This window comes from Gekko japonicus, unplaced genomic scaffold (genome assembly GCF_001447785.1).
Source record: "Gekko japonicus isolate JY-2015 unplaced genomic scaffold, Gekko_japonicus_V1.1 scaffold148, whole genome shotgun sequence".
Taxonomy (NCBI): Eukaryota; Metazoa; Chordata; class Lepidosauria; order Squamata; family Gekkonidae; genus Gekko; species Gekko japonicus.
Window position 1 is genome coordinate 1634536 of NW_015170892.1, and position 27086 is coordinate 1661621.

General features: G+C 41.0%; 1 protein-coding gene across 1 annotated transcript in view; it reads left to right on the forward strand.

Annotated features, from left to right (window-relative positions):
* The window catches only part of TTC29 (tetratricopeptide repeat domain 29), a 120211-nt gene that overhangs the window by 17002 nt on the left and 76123 nt on the right, over nucleotides 1-27086 (forward strand). Inside the window, exons 3-4 of the mRNA XM_015418455.1 lie at nucleotides 8325-8548; nucleotides 17990-18175. Coding sequence (XP_015273941.1) covers nucleotides 8325-8548; nucleotides 17990-18175 — 410 coding nt within the window. The remainder of the gene's footprint in view (nucleotides 1-8324; nucleotides 8549-17989; nucleotides 18176-27086) is intronic.

Consider the following 27086-nt stretch of genomic DNA (forward strand, 5'->3'; position numbering starts at 1 on the left):
CCAGTTCCAGCCGGGGAGGAGTCATGGCCGGTAACCGACCAAACGACGTGCCATTAATGAAAGACATTAATTACCAGACGCTTCTGTCTTTGCGCGTAATTGGAGCGGTGAGCAATAATCCCATTCCAAAAGTTGCCAATTTAATGTGATTTATTCCCATTTAGTTTTTAATGCCAGTTAATCTATTGCACGTTCCCTCCTTACGCTCCGGGTGTGTGTGGAGGTGGCGCCACCCTCCTTTTCCTCATAGCACATCTTGCCTTGTTGCAATGGGCGGCGAGGGGAGGCACGCCTTCGGCCGTGGCCCTGGAGACCACCAGAACCCTGCCTCCGCTGCAGCACCCCTGCCTCTCCCTTGCCTTGCTCTCGACTCAGGCTGCTGCTGCACGGCCCTCTCCTTCGCCGGAGAGTCATGTGGCGTCCTTCCGCAACCGAGCGCTGAGTGGCCTCCCGGCTAGTTTCGGGCTTGTCTGTGCTGGAGCTTCCCTCAAGCGGGCAAGCGAGAGCCCATTGTCCGCAGCAGCCCACAAAAGGTGCGCACCACAGAAGAAGCATGCGGGAGGGTGTTTCACTCAAGGGAGGAGGGTTTTAGAATACTGGAGGTCACGCCGACTTTTGTGAATAGGGCTTTTGGCGGGGGGCAGGCGGGTGCAGTATGGCACCCTGATGATCAGCCCACTCTAGGCAAACGTCTAGTTCGCCTAGTAAGCGGGCCGGCCCTGGGAGTGGAACTCTAGTCTGGGAGAACCGGGTTTGATTTCCCATTCCTTCACATGCAGCTGCTGGTGTGACCTTTGGTCAGTCATAAGTTCTTTCAGAGCTGCTCTCTCAAGGGTAGTTCTTGAGAGAGCTCTCTCAGCCCCACCTACTTCACAGGGTGTCTGTTGTGGGGAGGGGAAGGGAAATGGATTGTAAGCCGCTCTGAGACTCCTTCAGGTAGTGAAGGGCGGGGTATAAATCCAATCTCTTTCTTGTATTTATCCCCATATAACAAGTGTCTTCCAAGATTGCCTTTTTTACAGGTATGTTCTCCTCCTCACTTTGGTACCAAAAGCTTTTGGGGGGGGGATACCTGGGTAACTAAAAGCAATATGGCATGGCAGTATTCCAAACCATCATCAGCGTTTAAGTAGAGCAGAGTCATTGTTCGTTCTCCAAGCATTCCATCTGAAGTGTAAATGGCAGCAGGGAAACCTGTTAGAGGTTAAATATGGATGACATAGTGGCTTTTTGGGAATCAGATGTAATGGATGAACTCAGTGCAAAACAAAATGTCCACATAGACATGCTCTTAATGAAGTTGCATATTATTACAGCTTGAAACATACAAAACACTTCAATCTCCAAGGGCATTCAGTGGCTTACCTCAAAATAGATGTTTTATTGCAAAGGAACTTCAGGAACAGAATGGAAATGGAAACAGCTGAATTACAAGTTATTACAACACTTGGAACAAACACCCCACCAGGACTTAACAGAGATATTAGTTTCTATCCCATTACATATGCTAACTCATTCAGTCCTCACTTATGTATTCTCACCAAGTAGGGTTATACATTCCCTATATTTTTCTTTCTTTCTTTCTTTCGCTCTCTCTCCCCCCCCTCACTTCCTCCTTTCCCTTTTTTGAAATAGTATATTATAATAGTGATTGTAATGCAATGCAATATCTTGTTGATCTCTGACATAACACTGTACCCCAGGAAAAGGATTCTGCCAGTTAACTCCATGTTTTAGTAATTGAATATGTAATGTAATTTGGAATGGTAGATTTAAATGTAGCTGTTTTGGGGACAAGGAAAATGCTCTGCACAGCCAAGATGCTGTAAAGTTCACCTCCATGCTAGAAAGGAGATGGATTGGGGTTTAAGGATGGGAAATTAGGACACATCAATCTCCAGTTCTAACATATTTATTACCTAGGTTGTTTCCCCCCCACCAATTGAATCCAAACAGATGATAACCAGAAACTGAATGTGTCATTCTTTTGATCTGTTAAAAATATTTTCACTATTTTGCATGCTAATTTAACAAGCCACCCCTATATCTACAACTATGATATGTAATTCCATTTCATTGTCTGACAAAGTGTGCATGTACACAAAAGCTCACATCTTGAATAAAAATTTGTTGGTCTTAAAGGTGCCATTGGACTCTAACATTGTTGTATTGCATCAGACCAACACAGGTGCCCACTTTGATCTAACTTAATATTATAGTATTTTGTTGTTAACATGCCTTAGTTTACCAGATTTAATATGTTAATATTCTATTTATATTCATATATTTAATATGCCTTAGTTTACTTAGTATACCAGACGGTAAGAATTTTTAAATCACTTATTCCTATACCTTACCAACTTTTTCTAAACTGAATTTTTCTTTTTTCTTTTTTTACCCTTTTCAATGTTGTTCTTTTCTACATCATTCTGCTGAAATGTTCTTTTCTACATCATTCTGCTGAAATGGCTCACTTATTTTTGTGGATCTTTTCTTGAGACCATCCCATCTTCCTTTTGGATCTTTGATTGGTTTGATACTATTTAGGTCACTATTTTTATTTCTCTTTATGTTTTTTTGGAATTTTTGTTTGTTGGGGGGTGGAATTTTTGTTTGTTTCCATTTTTAAATGGAAGAGAGACAGTAAACTGAAGCTCAGTCCAGACAGGATGAAGGTGCTGTTGGTCAATGGAGAAACTGCTTGAGGATTGTGGAGTCAGTCTCTGTGGAGGGGATTGCATCCCCTTGAAAGAGCAGGTTCATAGTTTAGGGGTGATGCTGGATCCTTGGCTATGGTTGGAGGTGAAGGTATCCTCAGTGGCATCTTTCCGATTTCTTACTGTTTGAGTTAATGGCCCTCTTCTAATCCTTTCTTTCTGTTGAAGTTTCATGGGCTTTTATTCTTTATGGGGTTTTTTTGTTTCTAAACACTAGCTTGGATCCAAAAAATGTTTTTGTGGATGACAGATTTCCATCCAGAGCATGATTTCCTTACCTGCACCCTCCCACTACAGCCCCAAATGCCCCCTAAAGGGTAAATATTCAGGTGGCATTTTGGCCTGCGGTGGGGAGAGGTGAGAAAGTCACTCTTGGATTCCACCCCACTAATTAGTGTTTTTATATACAACTATATCTTTCCCCTCCTAACTTACCTTTTATACTTGTACCTTTCTTGTAGCTATGTGTTCATGGATGTCTTCTCTGTTTCTATATACATTAAAATTAAGCTAAAAATAAACTTTTTGATTTGTTCTGATGTTACTTTTTAAAATCTCTCCCTTCTCTGTTTCTGTATTTACTTGTCATTTGCCTGTTCTGTAATCTGGTGATTCTTTTCAATTAGTCTGTCTTTTGACTTCAGCTACATTAAAATCTCATTTCAAACCTTCAATTATGTCTCTGACAGCTCAATTAATTCTTACAGTGCCTCTATTTGTGTAAATCGTTGTACTGCTCTTTGATCCAACCTTTTCTTTGAACCACTGTAATGACCCAGGGCCCAATCTTGGACACTACTGACTGTCCTGAGTTATGGGGATGTTTAATCTAGAGACTCCCTCTCTCTGGATCATCTTGAGAAATATCCACTGAATCAATTTCTCTCTCACTGATGAAGAAGAGGTAGAACCCTCAGGAACAGTGCTTCCTCTGTTGCATCCCCCAGGAATGTTTCCTTGCCAACATCCTCAGCTACTGAGAACTCTCCACAAAAAGTTGCTCAGCTCTGTAGACTTCACCACCACATCAGTCATTACAGGAATATTTTATTCCTCATTCAATTACACTGTAGACCAGTAGTCTCCTTAACTTTAAATTCCATTCCTTATTTTTAAAAAATTGTTTACATATGATTCTCCCTGCTGTAAACTGGCTTCCATTCCTATATATATATGTGCTCCTTAGGAGTGTGTATTCAGTTTATCTGAGCCAGATAAACTTTGTTGGTGCTTTTCAGGTATTTTTTCAGCTGGATATCAGCTTGGGGGTATTTATCCAGCTATTCAATACAGCCAAGCCCAAAAAATCCCAAAAATATTTGGGATTTGTCAGATAGCTGGCATTAAAGGGTTTTTAAAGGGATTGAAGTCCACTTACATGCCTTCTGGGTGAAGCCACGTCTTGGAGAAGGTCTTTAAAGGGACCTTGGGCTTTTAAAATGACTTTGGAGTTCACCCACGGCTTGCAAAAAGCATTTAAAGCCAGTTTGGTGTAGTGGTTAAGTGCGCAGACTCTAATCTGGGAGAACTGGGTTTGATTCCCCACTCCTCCACTTGCACCTGGCTGGATGAGCTTGGGCAAGCCGTAGTTCTGATAAGAGCTGTTCTAGAAAAAGAGCCTTTTCTGTCAAGAGCTCTCTCAGCCCCACCTACCTCACAGGGTGTCTGTTGTGGGGAGGGAAAGGAAAAGGAGTTTGTAAGCTGCTCTGAAACACCTTTGGGTAGTGAAGGGCGGGGTATAAATCCAATCCAATCTCTTCTCTTCTTCTCTTAAAGAGACTGCACTCCCTTTTAAATGCCTTTTCCCCTCCATTGGGAGGGGGGAAGGATGGATGGAAGGAAGGAAAAGAGAAGGATGGAAAGAATGAAAGGTGGAAAAAAGAAGGAGAAAGAGAAACAGAAACAAAGAAAGCAAGTAGATGGGGAGAGGGGGAGGAAGGAAGAGAGAGAGAAACAAAGCAAATAGATGAGGGAGGGGAGGAAGGAAAGAAGAGAGAGAGAAAGGAAGGAAGGGAGAAAGAGAGAAAGAAAGGTGAAAAGAAAGAATGAGGTGTAAAGAATTAATTAGATGGGGGAGGGAGGAAGGAAGGGGAAAAGAGAGAGAGAGTGGAAAGAAAGCAAATAAATGGGGAGGGAGGTGGAGAGGTGGAAAGAAAGCAACTTTAACTTTAAATGTGTTTTCCGATCCTCCCCATGCCACCCGGCTTGGCTGCTTGGAGAAGGGATTCAAAGAGACAAATGCCTTCTCCAAGCTGGCAGGTGGGGGAGGGCTTTGAGAACACATTTAAAATTAAAGTTGTTTTCTTTCTTTGCTCCCCCCCCACCTCAAGCCTACCCAGGAAGGGGAATGCTGGCTGGGGAAGGGGAGACTGATCGGGGAGGCAAGGCTCTCATTTGCCTCCCCAGCCACCCTCCCAGGAACCACACAATATATGTGAAAGAGCCCCATGTGGCTCCCGAGCCACAGTTTAGCCACCCCTGCCTTATAGGGATCATTGACTATAATAGTCCCCATAGGGTATAACGGAGCCAAGAAATCTGACAATCCCAAATATTTACAGAATCTGAATACCACACTGGTATTGGGATTTGGGAATATCGGGAAATACTAATATTTTTCAGGTTCAATATATCGAACCTGAAAAATACTGTGAGATTTTTTGTACATCCTAGTGCTCCTGTATGCATAGGTAGTGAATTTCAGTTAGTGAGCTCAGATTGAAATGTCACTCTTCCATCTATAAAGTTGTAGCTACATTGACTGTTTCTCAATTGATGTACCTTATTTATTTATTTATTTTATTCAACTTATATCCTGCCCTCCCCGCATGGCAAGCTTCAGGGTGGGTTGCATGAGATTTGATAAAAATACAGTATTCAGAGATTAACACAATAATATATATTATTATATTATAATGTAATGTTTTATTGTGTTTTAAACCTTGCTGTATTGTTTGAGATGATGTGACCCACCCTGAGCCTGCTCACGGGATGGGTGGGATACTAAATAAATAAATAAATAAATAAAACACAATTAAAACACTAGTAAAATACTACAATAACCTTCATCCGGTGCAGTTGTCACTAAAATTAAGACCTCACAGATGCTATCTTTGGTATGCAGTTCTGACCTGAGGGGAGGCCGTCCTGCAGGGCCCTGATCTCATATGGGAGCTCATTCCAACAGGTTGGGGCCAGGGCTGAAAAGAACCTGGCCTTAGTCAAGGTGAGACAGATGTCCCTGGGGCCAGGGGCCAACAGAAGATGTTGATTGGTGGATTGTAAAGCCCTTCGGGGCTCATAGAGGGAAAGGCGATCTTGCAGATGTGCAGGCCCCTGGCCATATAGGTCTTTAAGCGTAAGCACCAACGCATTGAAATGGATCCAGTACTCAATAGGCAGCCAGTGCAGTTTGCGCAGCACTGGGTGGATGTGGCATCGCAAAGGCAGTAACATCAGTACCTGTGCCGCTGCATTCTGCACCAGCTGCAGTTTCCAGAGCAGAATCAAGGGCACCCACATATAGAGAGAATTACAATAATCTAATCTAGAGGTGACCATTGCATCGGTCACTGTAGCCAGATCCTGGGGAGTGAGATATTGGGCTAACTGTCTGATCTGTCTCAGATGGCAGTGGCGGCAACCTGGGCCTCCATAGTTAGTGAGAAATCCAGGAATACCCACAGGTTCTTCACCTTCGGTGCCGGCACCAATAAGGCCCCATCAAAAGTTGGAAGCCCAATCCCAATACTCCACAACCCAGGTACAGGACCTCCGTCTTCGATGGATTCAATTTCGGTCTGCTCTGTTGTAACCAGCCATGGCTTGTAATGCCCTGTCCAGATTTTTTGGGGCAGAGTCCGGGTGGCCATCCAACAGTAGAAGAGAGAAGAAGAGAAGAGATTGGATTTATACCCCGCCCTTCACTTGGAGTCTCAAAGCAGCTTACAAACTCCTTTCCCTTCCCCTCCCCACAACAGACACCCTGTGAGGTGGGTGGGGCTGAGAGAACTCTGACACAAACTGCTCTTTCAGGAACAGCTGTGCCAGAGCTTGTGACTGACCCAAGGTCACATGACTGACCCATGTAGATAGAGCTGGGTGTCATCTGCGTATTAGTGACAACTCAGCCCATACCTTCAGATAATCTGGGCGAGGGGGCACATTTAGATATTAAACAGCATTGGGGAGAGAATCTATCCCTGTGGCATACCACATTCTAGCAGATGTTGCTGAGGTAATCCCCCCCCGAGTGCGACTCTCTGTCCCCGACCTTGGTGAAAGGAGGTCAGTCACTGCAAGGAAAGGCCCCTTATCCTCATATCATCGAGGCGGTGGGTCAACAGATCATAGTCAACCGTATCGAACGCTGCCGAGTCCCGACAGATCAAGAAGTATTAGCAGCACCAATCTGCCTCGATCCAGGTGTCTCCGAAGATCATCCACTAAGGCGGCCAACACCATCTCCGTCTCATGGGCAGGGCGAAAACCGGACTGGAAGGGATCCATTTCATACATTGCTTTGGATATTTTAGTCAACTTAAGTCTAAAAATCAGATTTTCTTTTGTGTTTTCTAGAAGGCAAAAATGTATTTAGCTTGGTGATGGGGACACAGACTTGTAAAGTTTTTGGGCGATGACTATGGTATATTTTATTCTGTGATTCATGTTGGTGTAATACCATAATAAATGACTTTGAACTTGACTTGTAAACTTTTGTTGTTATGCTGTTTTGTTGTTATGAAAGTCTTCAGGGGACGGTCACTGACTGTGTACACTTGTCTCATTGTCATTGCATCAATTTAAGAGGACTGCGCTTTGCCCCTTGCATTGTAAGTCCCACAGGGACTGACTGTATGGTGTCTATGATTGTTGCCTGTCATTTGGAAGAACATTTAAATGATTTATATAAGTTATGCCTTAAAAGATTTGTTACCTTTTGGAAGTATTTAATTTAACATGAGTTTTTAGTATGTATATCTGTTCCATGTTTATTAGTGGAATAACTTTGATACAAATGTATCTCTGTGGATATGTAATTTGATTTTAAAATTAGGTAAAATTATTAAACTTCTAGGTTACTAAATGAGTCCCAGCTGAAGACAGATATTAAACACAGGCAAATAATATGTAAGAAGTCTGGTTGTAACAAATACAATGTCAGACATTTTAAACCAAACTACCATAACCTCCAGCAAAACTGTTTAACATATACATTGTTTTGACATGCAGTATATGCTTAGTTTTCCCCACTGCTCACTATTTTAAGCAAACAGTGAGCGTGTGTTTCAGTGAACAAATGCCAGCAAGGTTTTTTTCCTTGTGTAGGTTAACTTAGTTGACCTTCTTAGCTGATTTCAATTGCAGAACGCTATTATATTTATAATGCAGTTCTGGTAAAAATACTGTTCAAGTCCTGTTGCAGCTTTCTCTGTTGAAGGGGTGCTGGTAAGACAATATGATAAAAAAAGAGTTGATCAAAATAACACTTGCCACTTTTTAATCACTTATGCGTATATATAGAGTTTCTTTTTTGTACTGTGATTTCTTTTGGTGGAATAGTAATTCATATTTAAAGGATTAAAATAATCCCTTTTAAATTCCCAGTTACCGGAATTCGTACAAGAAGAACATCTGCATAGACATGCTACGGCAGGGTTATCACAAGTCCTTCGCTGAGCTCTTTACTCTGATCGAGAAGTGGAATGCCTTGAGGGAGGCTTCAGGGCCTGGGTCAGCCATATGGCTGCAGAAGTCCCTAGAGGAGCAGCCTGATAAACTGGATCAGCTTCACCACTTCCTGACCAGGGCTGAGGCAGCCCAGCGATCAGGTAAATAGGGGAATTCTGGGTAATGGAGCAGCATGAGTTGCAGCAGTGTGTGCCTGAGGGAAGATTCCAAATTGTTTCATGTATGAATTTGAAACATCACTAGAACTTAGCACATCTCAGTCTTATTCAGCTAAACTGTATTTCTAAAATAAATGATAAGTAACTCTGAATTATGAGCTTACGGTTAGTGAGACATTCAAGTGGCTAAATGAAAGGGAGTCGTGTGTGTGTGTGTGTACATATAATGATGTCACCAGGATCCTTTTGCTACATTTATACTCATGATAACCAACATCTCAATTATGACCTCTTTCACAGGTTTCATGCAATCTGTTTGTTTTTGGTTTTGATTCTGTAATACAGTAACTGCTATTGTGTTATGTTTTCTATAACAATGTCAGTTTCCTAATCTGTTCTATTTACCATATATTTTCCTACAAATCTCTATTCTTAGACATTAGTAAACAATATCAGTGTCTAAATACTATTCTTTTAACTGAAGTTATTTTATCCGTGTGGCTACAGTCCTGTATTCAGTTATATATACTTAAATATACTAGTGGAAATAATTGTACTGGATTATTGCAGTAGAAAACTCATCAAAGGCATTTGAGGTGGGAGGGAAGTTCTTTGGTTATTAGATGTTTCATCATATTGATTGCACTGATTTACAATGTACAATCTTCTTTGCGTCTCAATGAGAAAAGCGGACTATAAGTATTGTAAATAAATAAATAATGCTGGAAAAATCAGCATGTGTTCGGCAGCTTAGAGCTGCTCAGAAGGAAGTGGGTAGGATCAAGGTCTTAGGCCCTGACTGTTAAGTGGGAGAAGAAGGAAGAAGCAGAAGCCAAGACTAAAGGTGGTATGTGGTCTATCATCCCACAAATGGGGTAAATTTGAGATATCCAGATTAGGCCAGTTCTGGACATGCCTGGTAGAAGAACAGGGACTGGAATACTTTTTTTTGTTAGTTTTAATTTATTTTATTAATGATATATAGAAATTGCAAATATCAAGTTGTTGTTGTTCAGTCGCACAGTCGAGTCCGACTCTTCGCGACCCCATGGACCAGCTCCTGCCAGGCCCTCCTGTCTTCCGCCGTCCTCTGAAGTTGGCTCAATTTCATGTTCGTTGCATCGATGACACTGTCTAACCATCTCATCCTTTGCCGTCCCCGTCTTCTTTGACCTTCAATCTTTCCCAGCATCAGGGTCTTCTCCAGTGAGTGCTCCCTTCTCATTTGGTGGCCAAAGTATTTGAGCTTCAGTTTCATTATCTGGCCTTCCAGGGAAAAGTCAGGGTTGATTTCTTTTAGGATTGACTGATTTGATCTTCTTGCAGTCCAAGGGACTCTCAAGAGTGTCAAAATATCAAGTAGTGGTTTTCATATACATATGTTAAAATCCAAAGATAATTCAAGACAAAGATTAAAGTTAATGTGAAAGGCTAAATCAAAGTTAGTACAACTGGTAAAATTGGTAAGGTAGCATATAACTGTAAATGCACAATGATGATCTCAGTTGTTAGCAATATGTCCTAGAAAATAAAACATTAGGTGCCAGTATAGTATAATGAAGTAGCCGTGCAGCTGCTTAGTTGGAGTAAAGTAGTGCATAGAAGTCACTGTGACTTATGGTGCTCTACTCTACACCTGCAAAAATGAGAAGAAAAGAAAAAAGGTAATAATATTAAATGAATAAAGAAATAAAGAAGAATGAGGAAAATAACTAAAGTTTGTAAATGAAACCTGGTTAAAGTGAAAACATTTGTTGGTAAATTGGATTAGGAGACAGTAAGTCTTGTTCAAGGATGTATTCAAGGAAAGGGAACCACTTTTCCTCGTAAGATGTTCTCCTAGGATACAGATCCCGTTGAAGTAGTTTATCAATGATTTTCTCCATCATCAGATGATCCCATATCTTCAAAAAACAGGTATCTATGCATGGCATCGATGGTGATTTCCAATAGGATCTGATCTGATTCTGGGAACTGAAGGATCTCGCATGTGTTGTAAGAAGATCAGTTCGGGGATCAGTGGTAATGAGTATCCTGTAATGTGCTGAGTAAGAATATTACTCCAGAAGTTTCTTGCATGTGGGCATTGCCACCAACCATGTGCAGAAGTGCCAGTGCCACCACAGCCTTTCCAACAAAGTACGGGGCTGGAGGAGGAGATCAAAGCCATCTTCTGAGGTGTGATGTACCACCTGGATAGAATTTTATAAGATTGTAATCTAACATGTGCTGAAGATGATGATGCTAGGGAGGTATGCCAAATATTGTACCACTGAGCATTTGTAATATTGATTCCACAATCTCGGGACCAAGCCAGTTGATATGGCAAGGGCTATATAGGATCACGCTAAAGTAGGATGTGATATATTTTCTTAATAAGACCTTGAGAATTAATGGCGTTAGAGTTCAGTATGTCTTCAAAGTCTGAATGATGAGTGTAGGCTATCAGACAATTGTAAAGTGGTGGTCATGTGTTGCAATTGAAGACAGAAGAACCATGGGATCTTTTGCTGAAGTTTTCTTTCTAATAAAAGCTTTGGTGCAAGATGGTGGTTCAGTGCTAGGTCTTTTAGCCGCGTACGTTTGGCTGTTCTCCATAAAGAAGCGATTTGCAGATTTGCTCCCAGTGGAAACCAAGTTTGAAAGAAGAAAGAGGAAAACCTTGAGTGCTTTGGAACCAGCTTATGTTTGTAGGTATCCCACAATTTGAGAAGAGTTGTAATGAATATGTTGTTATGAAGACCATGAGGGCATGATGAGGATTCCATCCAGATGGCATCTTGTAAAGTGGGAGGATGTAGAATGGGATCCAGTGTTAGGGTCCAGTGTGTTTGTTCTTTAAATTTTAAGATTTTCACAATGTATGATAGTAGAATTGCCTTATAATATGTGGTAAAGTCAGGATAGAGGCCTCCTTCCGTCATTCTTAGTCTCAGTGTCTTAAATCCAATTCGTGGACGTTTGTTTTTCCAATGGACAAGTTGTTGATGGTCATTTGCCAATGTAATAGGGTTTTAGAAGGTATCTCCACTGGTATTGTTTGAAAGAGAAAGATGAGTTTGGGAAGAACAAATGATTTAATAAGATGAAATTGGTTGTGCTGTAGCCAGCCTCATCAGCCCCGAACCTGGGGTGGTCTTTCCCGAGAGAGAGACACTCCAAAAATGACCTCTGAACCTCCACAAGCAGTGCCCTATGAAGCCAGGCTTGGCTTAAACAGTGGCTCTTGCTGGGAGGCTAGAAGAACCACATCATGGCTGAGAAAACTCAGGCCAAAGGGAATTCTCCAGGCTGGCTGCACTGCCAAGCATCCTGCATGCAAGCAAACAAAAAGCCGCTGGTCTGTGCTATTGTCATGAATGATGTGTGTTGCATATTTCCATCCTCCTCTCCTGTTTCACCTATCTGCATTCTTACGCCTATGCCAGACTATCAAGGAAATATTAACTCTCCATGTCTAGTGAATGGTCAGCCATTCAGGTTCATCCTGCCACACAGTAAGAAACATCACTCCTTTTGTCTGGTACCAGGGAAATGCCAGACCATTCCACAATGGACAGCCCCAGTACAGTCATCCAACACTTGGCTTCTATTGTTAAATCCAGACCCTGCCTCTCTAGAAGCTCATTAGTCACATCTAGGCCTTGCCCATCCTGATGCCACATACCCCTGGGACCCAGAATTGGTCCAGGTAATCTATTGTTCTCACCTGAGACCAGCCCCCAGGGCCGCCCATTGGTCTGCATTTTTTTCCAGTGGGGTATATCCCAGCGAACACATGGCCTCAGAGTGTGTGCTTCTGCCTTGATGCCAACTGGCAGTCCATCCTCAAACTTCTGGGTCTGAGTCATAATCTGATCTCCATGGACCCCTGCACGTCTGGACAGGTTGTATTTCCCAGTAACAGACCCATCTATTCACTATCAATTACCTCTGCTTTCTTAGTTCTGTATTGCTTGCTCTTTTGAATGTTTAGTGTGCTTGTACTTAGGGAAATACTTTAATAAAAACGATTTAATTTACTCTTCAAATCTGGAGTTTTCCTACTGTGCCGGACCTTGGTATACAAGTGGTGTGCGATTCCTGTACCCATCTGGCCTATTCTGCCGTATAGCTAATTTCCCCAAACAACAAGGCAGGTCATTGGTGGTAACAGTGCCATGAGAAGGATTGATGATCCCATTTGTTAAGATTGGCTTTTATTTCAAGAAATTTCTGAAGATGATTGAATTTCAACAATGTTGTCATAGAGGATGAGAGAAGAACTCCCAAATCGGGAAGAGGCTTATCTATCTACTGGTACAAGTATGTTGATTTCAAACCAGGTAGTGTGGGGGATCTAAGATATAAAGGTAAGATTGTGGACTTGAGAGTGTGTCTTGAAGATGGGCAAGAGATTTGATTGGATCTGTCAGATAAATAAGCATATCGTCTGCAAATAGGCACATTTTAAAGTCATATGTGGCTAATTTGACACCATGGATCTTGGAATTTTGTTGTATTTTGGCTGCGAGGGGTTCCAGGGCTATTGCAAGCAGTAAAAGGGATAGAGAGCATCCTTGCCATGTTCCCCTATGTAACGTATATGTCTCTGAAATGGTTCCATTAGCCTTTACTTGTGCCATGGGGTGGGAATACAATGCCATTATTAATTTGAGAAAAGTGTCACCAACGTTCATATGTTTCAGTAAGGTATGGAGATAGAAGGTCTCTAAAGTATCAAACGCTTTCTCGATGTCTAATGAAAGAAGTAATGCTTCAGGACTTGTCTTTGTGCATGAAGAGATGATATTTAGTGTTTTGAAGATGTTGTTTGTTAAGTCTATTCCAGGCATAAATCCTAATTGGTCGGGATGTATGTATTCTGTGATGAAGTCGATTAGTCTGCGTGCAATGATAGCGGTGAAATTTTTGTAATCTTGATTAAGCAGTGATATAGGACGGGAAGAGGCTGGTGTGGTGAGAACTTTTCCTGGTTTGGGAATGACTACAATGGAGGCCGCGTGTCACAACGGAGGGAGGGATCCGGTTGTGAAGAGCTCATTATAAGTGTCCGTTAATAGAGGAACAAGAATGGAAGCAAACCTTTTGTAGAATTCAGGAGGATAGCCATTCAGACCGGCTGATTTGTTATTTTTCAGGGATTTAATGGTTTCCAAAATTTCTTGCATCTCAATAGGTCGAATCAGAAGAGAATGATGATGGTCCGTCAATTTTTTAATGTGTACATTAAAATATAAGTAGTCTTAATATGGAGGTCGAAGATGGGCATTTGGAGGTATAAAGTTTTTGGTAGTACTTAGCAAACAGCTGTGCTGTGTCATTAGGTTTTGGATGTAAAATGCCTGAAGAATCTCTTATCGCTGTCGCTATTTTTGAGGACTGTTTTGTTTTAACTCTCCAAGATAGAAGAATGTAACGATTTTGGGGAGTTACTCAAAGACTTCTAATTGATATGGAAACAAGTGGGACAGAGGCAGAAAGAGGCTAGCATGAATCTGAATAAAGAACACTTAATATTTCATTTCACAGTATGTTCTGGTGTCTGGCCAATTTTGAGTGTTTGTACTGAATTTGCTAACAAAACAGTTACAAGCAGCTCATACTCATAAGACGTAGTTGCCGCTGAAGTGGTAAGCCTGTGTCTGAATTGTGCCAATTCCCTGTATAGATTAGGTGTTCACATTTCAGAATTCTTCAGGAAAACAAAACAAAATCCTGCACTGAACATGACAGGCAGAAAGGTTCTAGGCTAGCTTTCCTCATTTGATTTGACATTGTCTATTATTGACACCTATACAACAAATATTTTAGTTGCTTTAGTGGGGCAGCAAAATCCATCATATTTTGAAGATTGGCTATGTAGAAAAGAAGAAGAGATTAGATTTATACCCTGCCATTCACTACCTGACGGAGTCTCAGAGCGGTTTACAATCTCCTTTCCCTTCCCCTCCCCACAACAGATACCCTGTGAGGTAGGTGGTTAAGACGCTGAACTGCAGGCTGTGGAAGGTCAGTAGTTCAGCAGTTCAAGACCCGGGCGCCGCAAGACAGGGTGAGCTCCTGTCTCTAGTTCCAGCTCCTGCCAACCTAGCAGTGCGAAAGCAAGACATTGCAAGTAGATAAATAGGTACCACTTCAGTGGGAAGGTAACAGCGTTCCGTCCGCCTTGGTGTTTAGTCATGCCGACCACATGACCACGGAAACGTCTTCGGACAGCACTGGCTCTTCAGCTTTGAAACGGAGATGAGCACCGCAACCCTAGAGTCGGATTCGACTGGCTTTCGAGCAAGGGAACCTTTACCTTTACCTTTTACCTTCCCTTCCCCTCCCCACAACAGATACCCTGTGAGGTAGGTGGGGCTGAGAGAGCTCTTTTGAGAACTGCTTGTGAGAGAACAGCTCTGAAATAACTTGTAACTGACCCAAGGTCACACCAGCAGCTGCATGTGGAGGAGTGGGGAATCAAACCCAGTTCTCCCAAGTTAGAGTCTACACTCTTAACCACTACACCAAAACTGAAAAATGATTAGAAACTAGTCTTGAACTACGCTAATAGTGGTAGACAAAGATGTTTTGAACCAAAAGGAACAGTTTCCTGTTCTTTCTCAACTGTCTCATGATCTTTCTGGGTTCTTAAAAATACAAAGAGACCTTTCCTATATGGAAAAAAAAGTTTAAGTTATTGTGCTTTATTCATTATCTCTAGTTTGTTTTGGTCAGTTTGTGTTTGTGATAATTATACTGAAATGTTATCTTTGTGCACTGCTTATTCTTATTCACTGGAAGGACAAACATTTGAGGTTTGCATTAAAGTTCATTCAGTCAAGGCTAAACAGTAACAACAGTCAGCGGGAGGTCACTTACCTCTCTTGAGAATTGTAGGGTACTTAACCTCAACTCATTTGCATCATTTTACAAAATGTTGTTGCCTCTATACTCCATATCACAGAGGTTAAAGCTATTATGTTTATAAATATTACTTTCTCCCAGTTAGCCTTTTCCCCATTTTTCTTTGTTTTCCCTTATTTTATCTATTTGTGTGTGATGGTATTTTATGTTACCATTGAATAGATATATTAGCTTTAGCTTTTACAACCCATATAGCCCATAACCCATTAAAATTAATGATGGTATTGTTAAGGCTGAGGACTGGAGATGCAGTGTTAAGAGGGGGGATTACCTCAGGCCTCATACATCTAGGGGACACATAAGCATTGTCATACTATACTATGTTTTAGTGTGTGAACAGACCCCCCCCTCAGGTTTGATTACCCCAGGATGAGTAGTATCAGTACTTTGGATCTGGCACTGGACAGCTCATTTGCTGTCTCACTAATTTTGGTAGAGGGTTTTTTTATTAACCTGTTTAACCTGAAAAAAGTAATCAGCATATAGCCCATCAGCTCCTTTCTTCTTTCCCACATACTAAGCAATACTAGTCTGATAGCCTGGATCTGGAAGAGCAACAGAGCCATCATCCCAGCCAATAGCTGCAAGGAATAGTTTATGGCTTACCTCAAGTTACTGATAAAGAGTGCTACTAACTTTTGTTCTTCAGGTTCCATCTAATTTGACTTCTGAAAACCACTAAAAAATGGAAGGCTTCTGTTTTTGGAGAGTGTCATGATTTACAAGGGAATCTTTTTTTCATTTTTCAAATTTCAAGGCATAAAACCTTAAAATACTACTGAATTAAATTTTAGTGTCAGATACAGGCGACCTTAAAACAGATTATATTAATCTGTTTTAAGGTCACCTGTATCTGACACGAAACAGATTATATTAATCTATTTTTTTTCCAAATGTCACAGGATTAAATGAAAAGAAAGGGAACCCTTACAATAAACATTCAATCCCTGGACCTCTGAGATTCTTAAGAAGGGCCTGACTATTTAATGTAACATGTAGTAACTGTAACACCTAATAACTCATTGCAGGGTTATCTGTAAGTCTGGGATAAGACCATGTCCTGCCTGCTTGCTGTCCCTCATACCATACTACTCAAAGTGAAAGTATGCCATCTCTTTAAGATTTCTCAGGCAAGTTTCAGAGAATAAATATAGGGCTCATCTTCTTTCAAACCAGGTTGAGGAGAATGAGAGACTTGTGAGGTTTCTATAGAGACTTTGGGAAGGCAAGAATCACCACTTCAGGCAGATTAGTGAATGGTTGCAAATCATAACATTCTGCCAGAATAGCAGTGACATTCTGATGATATTTCAAAACAAAATATGCTGGACTAAGTTCCTATTGTCTACACATACATTTTAAAAGTGTGTATATAAATGGAATACAGTGATCAAGAATGAACCATTTTTTCATCAGCCCTGTTTCACAAAACAGCTTATCAAGTGACACACACGGAAAGGTGGAGAAAGAGGAATTATATTATAGTAGTAATTGCCAACATGGTGCTTGCCAGTATGTTTGCTGGCACTTGTGTGGTTCTTGAATCTTGGAGATAAAATCCAAAGAGTTGTGAATAAGACAGAAAAACAGGCTGCCCACTGGTTGATTAACATATGCTGAGTTTATTTCCTGGATCCCTTCCGGACACCCTTTTAAAACATTTGCTGTGGTATTGAGGTTTAGCAGCGTTAGATGTAAGAAGATGTAAGAGGATGAATAGATGAATGAAGAGTCATATTAAAACACAGAACACATTGAACTGTACAAAAAAGTAGTGGTTTTGCCAACTTCCTCCCAAATGCAAATAAACCTGCCAAAAGGGGAGAAGCTACAAATCTTGAAACCTCAGCTGTTCATTTTATGAAATACTTGCCAATATTCCAAATGGTTAGATTAAAAGATCTTTCAGACCAGATAGAGCTGTTGGTTGAATGGGATGGATAGAAAGTGATCAAGAATGAAGAAGAAGAGAAGAGATTGGATTTATACCCCGCCCTTCACTTGGAGTCTCAAAGCGGCTTACACACTCCTTTCCCTTCCCCTCCCCACAACAGACACCCTGTGAGGTGGGTGGGGCTGAGAGAACTCTGACACAAACTGCTCTTTCAGGAACAGCTGTGCCAGAGCTTGTGACTGACCCAAGGTCACATCAGCAGGTGCAAGTGGAGGAGTGGGGAATCAAACCCGGTTCTCCCAGATTAGAGTCCGCGCACTTAACCACTACACCAAACTGGCTCTCATATGAGATGTGAACAGGGTGAGTAACATGAATGAGGTTTCATGTAAGAAGGGACACAGGAAGTATGAGCAAAATGCTTCTGCAAATCTTTATGTATCTGTGTGAGTGTGAGAGAGAGTGTATGTAGATAAGTAGATACACATATATGGTACATCAAAAGCATGCCGTTTGGCTTGTATATTACATAGTTTTGATTGACAGAGGCAATTATCAATAAGGCTTGCTGGGAAGTATTCTAGCATTTCTCAGATAAAATTTTTTTTTTATTGAAGAATACTATGAAGAGATGTATTTGAATCAACTGAGTTTGGCCTATTGCTTCAACAAATCTGAAGACAGATGGTTAAGGAATTACTTCTACGAACAGTGCTACAAAACTGCTCAACTAATTAAAATTGATGGTGGGAGGAAAGAAGCTGATGCACATTCAAATATGGGCCTAGTTTACGAGGAGCAGGGTAAGTAACTTACAGTTTATCTCACTGTATCAGAAATTACAGCCAAGATGTCTAGAAAGCTGTAGATCAGCAGTTGTGCTTTAGAATGCAAAATCTGGCATGTGTTGTAAAATCTAGTAGTTTTCTAGATTTCTGAGAATCATCTGTGTGTCCCACTGGGGGATGGGCTTGTGTGATTTCTCTGTGTGCGGCTGCAATTAAAAAGCCAAATGCTATTCTGGGGATTATTAGGAAGGGAATTGAAAACAAATCAACCAGTATCATGATGCCCTTGTATATTCCAATGGTGTGGCCTCATTTGGAATACTGTGTACAGTTCTGATCACCGCACCGCAAAAAGACATTATAGCATTGGAAAAGGGCAACTAAAATAATTAAGAGGATGGAACACCTTCCCTACAAAGAAAGGTTAAAGAGGTTAGGGCTCTTTAGCTTGAAGAAACAATGAGTTTCTGAGGCTTGACTGTCCCCTTCCTATCATCCTCTCACTCCTACTTCTCTGTCTCTCCAACTTGCCTCCTCTCTCCACAATGGAGCCTCTACCCTCTCAGTTTCTCCTCTAATCTCTCCTTATGGTATTCCAATCTGTTCCTTATGTTGGCCTTAATCTCTGGTCCACTCCCTTGCTCTTCCCACACAGCCTTCTCCTTTTCTCTTGATGTGCTTCACTGTTCTCTGCTCCCAGCTTTTGTCTCCTCTTCTCCTGCATTTCATTCCTAGCTACCCCTCTCGTAGGTGTGGCCAATGGTCTGCCTTTCAGGAAGCAAATTCAGAGTGGAGAGCAGCACTCAACCAATTCTGCATCCCCTGCCCACAGGCCACCGTTCCAGTCCACTTTGCTTGCAGGTAGGCACATAGGATTGAGAGATCTGGCACTCACCCATGCCAGTTGTTGCATCAGAGTTTTTGTTGTTGTTTTGCATATCTGGGAATCTCTTTGTTGTCTGCGACTTTATCGGGGTATGTCCAATTGGTGGAATAAAGGACATATAAGAGTAGGAGAAAGGTTCCTGTTATAGAGGTGGTACTGCTCTCTCCAATTAGATTTCTGTAGCAAGGTATGTGCTATTGTAAGATATTTTATTTTCATTCATTTTTCATTTGTACTCTGCCTTTCTCCTCAGTGGGGCCCAGAGTGGCTTACATTGTCTTCCTCTCCATTTTAGCCTCACAACAACCCTGTGAGGTAGTTTAGGCTGAGAGTTTGTGATTGAATCCCCACTCTGCCATGGAAGCTCACTGGGTAACCTTGAGTCAAAGATCGCAGTCTGATACGCTAACCACTACACCACACTGGCTCTCTGTGTCCAATTTATGGTATACAATTAAGTTCCTTTTAGAATTCAGACTTCAAGAACAAAATGTTATTATAGTTAATGTTTCTGTGTTTACTATGGAGGATTTATTTTCAGATACAAAGTAAGAGGAAAATACTCATTGGAATACATGTAATAAAAGAGCAGAAAATGGGTCAAGTCATATTTCTCCAAGAGAGAAGGCAAGGGCATGCAAATCATGTTGAATAGGGAGTTTGAAGGTGGAGGGCAGCAGGAGAGAGAACAGGTGCAGAGGAAGAAGTAGAGGTTGTGTTGGGACAGATAGAGGAGGCTGCCGAAGTATTAGATGAATTCTTTTGTTTCCATTTCTCAAAGCAAACATCTTTGAACCACTAACTGGGTTAATTCAGTCAGTTGGTTGATGATTAAGCTTTCTTGTGGGTTGAAATGGGGATTGGTGATGAAAAACATTTATTGTGCATCTTTTACAGGTGGAATACTGAATACATTTCAGGATGAATGGGGTACATCTCTTTACCCAAAAGCTAAAAGCAGAAATGATGTGAAATTTAGGCTGAAAGAGAAAGGACCATTCTAAGAGGAAGAGGAAGGAGAATAGGGGTTTCAGAGTTTTTTCCCTTGCTGCTGCACTCCATCTCCTTCCCTCTTTCTCTCTTTTCCTTTACTACTAATTTACCTGCAGTTCTTACCATGGCAGAAAAAGATCCAGTTTAAATTGACTGTGCTGCTTCTGTAGGAATAAGAAAAGGAGACAGTTCAGCAGATGAGATGCCAGAAGGAAAAAAAGGAGTTCCTGAGTCTGGACAGATTTCAGTTGCAAACCTCAATCATTCCTTTCTTGCTTGGGTCTCAAAGGCCTTCGGAACTGAGTGGGAAAGGAAATGAGTTAGAGCACCTGACATATGCATTGTCATCCCCTTTCCCTTCCTCAGCTCAAGGTAAGGGAGCTCCAGCTCCCATTCAGTAATAGAGGGGCAGGTTTTTGTCTTCAGAACAATCTGCTCTGTCTCTTGTCTGCCTGATGCTCACATTGTGGCATTAAGATGGGTGTCTTCCAGTCCTTTCCACCACAGAGCCTTTCAGTCATATAGATGTCAAAGGGTTGTTTTTTTGGCGGGGTCCCTGAGGACAACTGCTCCATGGAAAATGTTGGGGAGCACTGAAAAACCAACTTCTATGAAATATTTTCTGTTTTTGAGTGAGGAAAAGCCTTGTCCTGTCAAGCATTTAACTCTTTCCAAAGATATAGCATGAAAAAGTTTGAGGATTTTCTGTTTTTCCAATGGAAAAATTGGAAAATTTGGGGGAGCACTGGGGGGGGGACCCTCATAATGTAAAAATATACAATATTTAAAACTGAAAAGGTTATATGGAGCTGGCATCTGGATTGACAAAAATGGGGGAGTCCTTTGATTCAGTTCTTATAGAAAATTAGAAAAATTTTGTAGCGGGGATAACCCTCTGAGCTGAATTAGGACAATCATCTCTTGAAGCTTGGGCTTGGTTGAAGGCTTTTTCTCTTAAAAGTCAAAATTATACATTCTGACATCCAAGAGGGCTACTTCAGCTTGATCAGAGAGGATTCTTATGTTTCCAATTGGGATACACGTTGAGCAATGACTCCAGCTCCTCAGTCTTTCCTTGGATTCCATTCAATCACCCGACAGGAAGCTATGAAAATGAATAAGGAACTTTAGGTGTGATTACAACAGTAAAAGCTGTAGAACATGATGTGTTTGCTCTACTCAAATTGTTGGTGATCTTCCATCTAGCCAGCTCCTTATTACTGTTCATATTTGACCGTTCCTCAGTATAGGCATGCCTTTATGTTGGTGCATGTAAATGCCTTACCATCTAGAGTCTTGCAAAGGAGGTATCTTAAGATACCATACTCTGATAGAATATGTGACGGTGGCACAGGTACACTCTGTACCACATGACTTTTGAAAGTCATTTTTCTGAGGGTAGAAATCTTTTAATTTTTCCTTTGCTCCAAATATAGATTATATGGTGTTGGGAGACATTATGTCTTTTATTAGAAGATAACAGAGCTATCACTCTTTCAGCTGTTAAATATTACATGTTTGCAATTGATTTTTGCAGCCATTTAAATGTGGTTTAGTTCTTTACATTTTAGTAATCTACTTAAAACTAATAAGTTAAGAAGTAGTATGAGGTAGAAGATATAAGAAAAAGAAATTCTACATCTGCTGCAGGGAGAGTGGAGAACACATTAATTGGAGTTAAGGTCAATACTGGGAATTTGTTCTGTAGAGTGGGGGGAGTCCGCACATTCTTGCTGCCTGTCCTCCCTCTCTTAAGTTTGATTAAGGAATCTGGAGGTGCATGTGGATGTGTAAAGGGGAGCTTTTCTATACTGCTTTTCTTAAACTTTCACTGTAGACTCTAAGAAAGTTCTGTCAGCTCCAACGTATCACTTTATCCTTTTTAAAAAAATTCTGCCTTTAACAATGATGTGCTCCTTTTCCACTTACATTAGTTCAGATGGTTCATATTTTCTTGTTTTGCGAAGCATGTGACAATTTTGTATGTAATCATAGTTGGTTATTGCCAGATAATTTTGTATAAAAACAAAAACTTACCAAAGCCTTGCTCAGTTTAATTTGTTTGATTTCAAAGCTTCACCTTACCTTTCATTTATTACAAATGTAGCAGTTTCTTAAAAAGAATATAAAAACTGATATTTTCAGAAAGTAGTGTTTTGTATGTGACTCCTTGCCCTTATTAACACTCAGCATAAACTCTCTAATACATTATATGGGAAAGATACCTTAATACTTAAGTATCTTTCAATGTAAGGCAATGTGGAAAAAGAAAAAATCCTATATGAATAATGAAACATTGTATAGCAGATATTTTGAGGTATTCTAAGCGTAGAAATGTAATGGTAATGTTCAGCATGAACAACTGATAAAAGCATGGGACTTATTTTCATTTAAAAATTTCCATATGGAAGTGAACCATTGTAAAAAAGGTGGGAAAATACTGACTTGCTCTTAGGGGTAATTTGTGACATGAGACTCCACAGGATTCCATCATTTAATCAAGACTAAAGGAATTATAAATTATTACGTTCTATATAGGTTACTCTTTTCCTTGTCCATATACTTTTCAATAGAGTGTAGCTCAATAAATTTTATTCAGGAAATGTACCTGAACAGTGCAGTCCTGAACTCTGTCTCTAAATGGTTTAGGATACTGACTAAGCCCTATTACAGTAACTTGCAGACTGTGCCACACAAGCCCCACACCATTGAAATTCTGGGAAAATGGGAAAAAATAAGTTTCTCATGGATATATAGATGTAACCTTATTAAGTCATTCTTGCGCCCCAAATTTATATTTTTCTTCCAGGCGATTCCAGTGGGAATCCCCCCCCCCAAACTTTGAGGATATGGCAGAATGCTCTGAACAATTTTATGTGAGAAAACAAAAATCGTGCATAGCCTTTAATACTATGTGCAGACCAACACATCAGGGTGGACTGGCATTCCCAAACTTGAAAATGTATTCACCAAACTTGAAAACTTATGCTATCTAACATTGTAAAAATGTTGAGAAGGGAGAATCCATTGGATTGGGTAACAATACAGTTAGAACATACCTATCTCAAATCAATACCAGATGCCATCGGGAATAAAAGGCAACCCAGGCCTGAATTGATAAATACAAATAGAGTACTTTCCTCTATTCTTAGGTGTTTAGGGTTCCAGAGGGAAAAGGCTGTTGCCATTCATATCTTGATTCACTTCATTTTTGAATCAAGATTGGTTTTCAGAGGGAGAAAATTGTGCCCTCCTTGAGTTATGGAAACACTCTATTATTACTAGAATGACAGCTCCACTAAACATGGTATCCTTGATAAAGTAAAGTTGGAAGACAAGCTTGGGGAGAAAATACTATGGTTTCTCTATCTTAAGTTGAAAAACCTTTGTGATAGTCTAAATATTACTAGCTTACTGTTGGCTCTATTAACGGAATGCGAACAAATTATCCAAAACTGCTTGATGAGTAACTGTAAACTGATCTCTAAAATTTATCAAATTGTACTAAAATTAGAAAATAATAGTCCTATATTGTATCAGAATTTGTGGAAAAAGGATTGTAATATGTCACTATCGGAAAGGGACTGGTCGGGGGGCGGGGTTTCGGCGAGCTGATGGCGGCTGTGTCTCCTGGGATCTCCCAGGGAGGCGGCATGCAAACCAGCAGTTAGAGAGGGGGTGCAAATGTCCGCGCTCCCCGGGGACCCTTGCAAAGGGTCTCCAGTCATGGAGCGCTGAGGGTCACCTCTTTCCCGGCACACTGTCGGGAAATTGAGGCGTCCCTTTGCTCCGATGGTCTCTCTGCTGTGTTCCGGCAAGGACTAAGCTACGCACACCCCATCAAGCGAGTAGAGGTCGAGCAGCAAATAAGCATATTTGTCGGCGAGATCTACTTGATCTACATATGAGTAAAGTTGAAACGAAACAACAAACCAAAAGCCCCCTGGGAAAAAGCGAGGGGGGAGATGGGACTCTCCTCCACTAAGAACTGTTTATAAGCGTTACGGAGCTAGAAGAAGGGGGTGGCATGTTTAAAAGTGGCAATGGCCTGTACGGAGAGATTCCAGGAGGCAGTTAAGCATTGAAGCAAGTATTGGGGACTTTGGCAAACTTTGTAAAAGTAAACATCCCTAAAAATGTAAGAACAATGTAGTAAGAGCAACAAGCAATATCCAAGCTTTCTTCAGAAAGTGGAAGAGCTGCTGGTTAACCATGTGATCAGAAATAATCATAGACTCTTGAAAACTGTGTCTTAAGCATTTGTCCCCTGTTGGTATAAATGAGGTACTATGCAAGAACTCTGCTACATGTCAGCTGTTGCTTTTAAAAGGACTGTGTTAATATTGGAGAAGCATCTAACCAATGATCATAGGGGCTTCCAGGATCGAAGAAGAGAGTCAAATGGGCATTTGCAATTTGAAGGGCCTGTATGCAGACCATAAGTGAGGCTTAAAGCGAAGGAGTATCCTCCATGGTTATATCCTGATTAAGTCTGCTGGACAATAAAGTGACGAGACTCTCTTCAAGTCGGGCAGTGAAAAGCAAATTGGAATGACCCCTATGACTGAAGGCAAGAATTTAAGCAGAACAGTCCTGGAAAAAGGAGAAGGGACTTTGTTTCGAGATGGCCAGTTCCTGATACAGCAAGAGGGTGCCACAGGGAAGAAGAAAGAGGAAAACAGCAATGGAAGAGAAAATGAGATTGTGTAATATCTACTGAGGGAGACTTATTGTTAATTTTCCTTTAATGGTAGAGGGGAAAATAATGGTTAAATGAGATGCCATTGTTCTCTGTACGTGTCTAGTAAGTTAAATAGCGATTCTCCTGGACTACTCTTCATATAGTCAGATTTGTTGGGATGTTTTTACAAGCTATTATGATTATTGATCACTCTCAATGTTAAAGAAAGCTTTTTACTATTGTTAAGCAAATTTTTACAAGCTGTATGTGACCTCCAACCCTTGGGTTTTTAGTGGGTTTTCTTTTCTTTCTCCTATAGTGTGTAGATTCCCTCCCTAATTTCGTTGTAGTTTTTAGTAGCAAATAAAAAATCCCCTACCGGGGGGCCATAAAAAAAAAAGGAAAGGGACTGGTCACAAATCTGGAGGTCAAACACTTTCTCCTTGCAAGTACTAAGTGTGAAAATCCAAACCTTCAAGATTCTGACTCACTGGTATTTAACTCCACAAAAACTCTCACGTAACTATAAGTCATATTCACCACTCTGTTGGAAGACATGTGGGCAGGTGGGATCCTATGCACACTGCTGGTGGCAATGTGAGAAAATTCAGCTGTTCTGGAAGGGATCAAAAATCTGTAATAACTGGTTATGAAGTGCCCTATTCCCCTGCACTAATATTTTTGAATTGTTGGTCAGAAGTCTCAGTACTGCAGGTCAGGAAGAAACTTATCTCTATCCTTTTGATGGCAGCAAAATCAGCCATAGCTACAACATGGAAGTGTTCGGATCCACCTGCGCTCACAGTATGGTATCAGAAGATATGGGAGATTTATGTAATGGTAAAAATTACATACCGGATTAGTCAATATGAGTTAAGCCCACCTCACAATGACTTTGCAGAAATGTGGTTTATTATATTAGACTTCCTGACGCGGCTTGATGTAATTCCAAAATACTCAAAATCTTAATTCTTATTATAATACGTACATTATATTATAGATATGGTACTGTGATTGGTTTATGAGGTCATTTTTTCTTTGTAGGTATTACGTTAACTGAATGTGTATGAGTAGCTGTAACAAAGTCAAATGTATATTCTGTAAAATTGTTAATAGTTTTTTATTTGTTTGATTGGGTATTAGATTGTTTATGTTGTGTGTGAAAATAGATAATAAATTTTAAAAAAAGAAACTGGTGCAGAATCTGGCAGCATCAGAGACATGTCCGAGTAGTAGGGAAGGCTGGAATCCTAGGTCTCTCTAGTGTGCTGCCTGCACCCTGGATAATATTTCTTATTAGCAACTGTGCTTAATGAGAAAATTTTCCAGAGAAGTAATAGAGCCCCCCCCCATCTACTCTTCTATGGTCATAGGGCAGCTTAGTGTACCAACTATTCCTGTAGGGTTTTCATAGCTCTCTAGAGCACTATAATATTGACTCCAGCCAGGACACCCATAGCTCAGAAGAGCAACATGGGGCTGCATCTCTCTGACTCCGTGTTGTGCACTTCTAGAATGCATACTGGGGGACACCGTGGATGGGAAATCCAGAGAAAGGACACTTTGAACAAAAAGGGAGCACTTTACACAGTCAAGGAGAAGAGCAAACAGTGATGCAGCAAATTTCTAACGGTTCTCTGTTCAGAAGTCTTGCAGGTACTCCTCCTCCAGGACACAAGCATCAAAGTGGAGGCTCCACTCCTCCAACTGGAGTAGCAAGGATAATGCACCTCACACAGGTAAGCAAGTTGGGGCATCTTCCTCAAACTTTAATTGCTGCAAACATTTCTTAATGTTCCACCACATGTACCTACCCTGTATATTGCATCAACAGCCCATTCTCCTTCAACAGTTACTAGCAATAAGTGTGTGCAGTGTACAAAGGGAGCCCCCCCCCGCCACACCATGCATATATGCTGGCAGTATATCACCTCACTGTCAGCTTGACAACATGCTGTGCAGGACACAGGGAGCACAAGTACAGGTCTTTGTGAATAGTGGCCACTTCTTTACTTTTGTTAGTTAACATTTATGATACCTGTTGTTTTGTAGGATCAAATTCTCATTGTGGAGCCCGAGTATAAAGTACAGACACAGTTACAATGCAAATCTCTACAAGATAGGGGTAAGTATTGCCTTAGCGGGTACACTATGTCCCCAACAAGGGTATCCCACAATGTAGGAATCCAAGTGGGTTGGGGGGAGCTGAGAGGACAGCAAGAGCACCATGGGGAGATCACTTGCTGTTTATTCCTAGTATGGAACATTACTGATTACTGTCCTTGTGTCTCTCTTGGCAGGTAGCCATCCAACTGGAACAGAGACTATAAGATTGATCTAGTTCAGTGAAGTGCCCTGACCTGCTG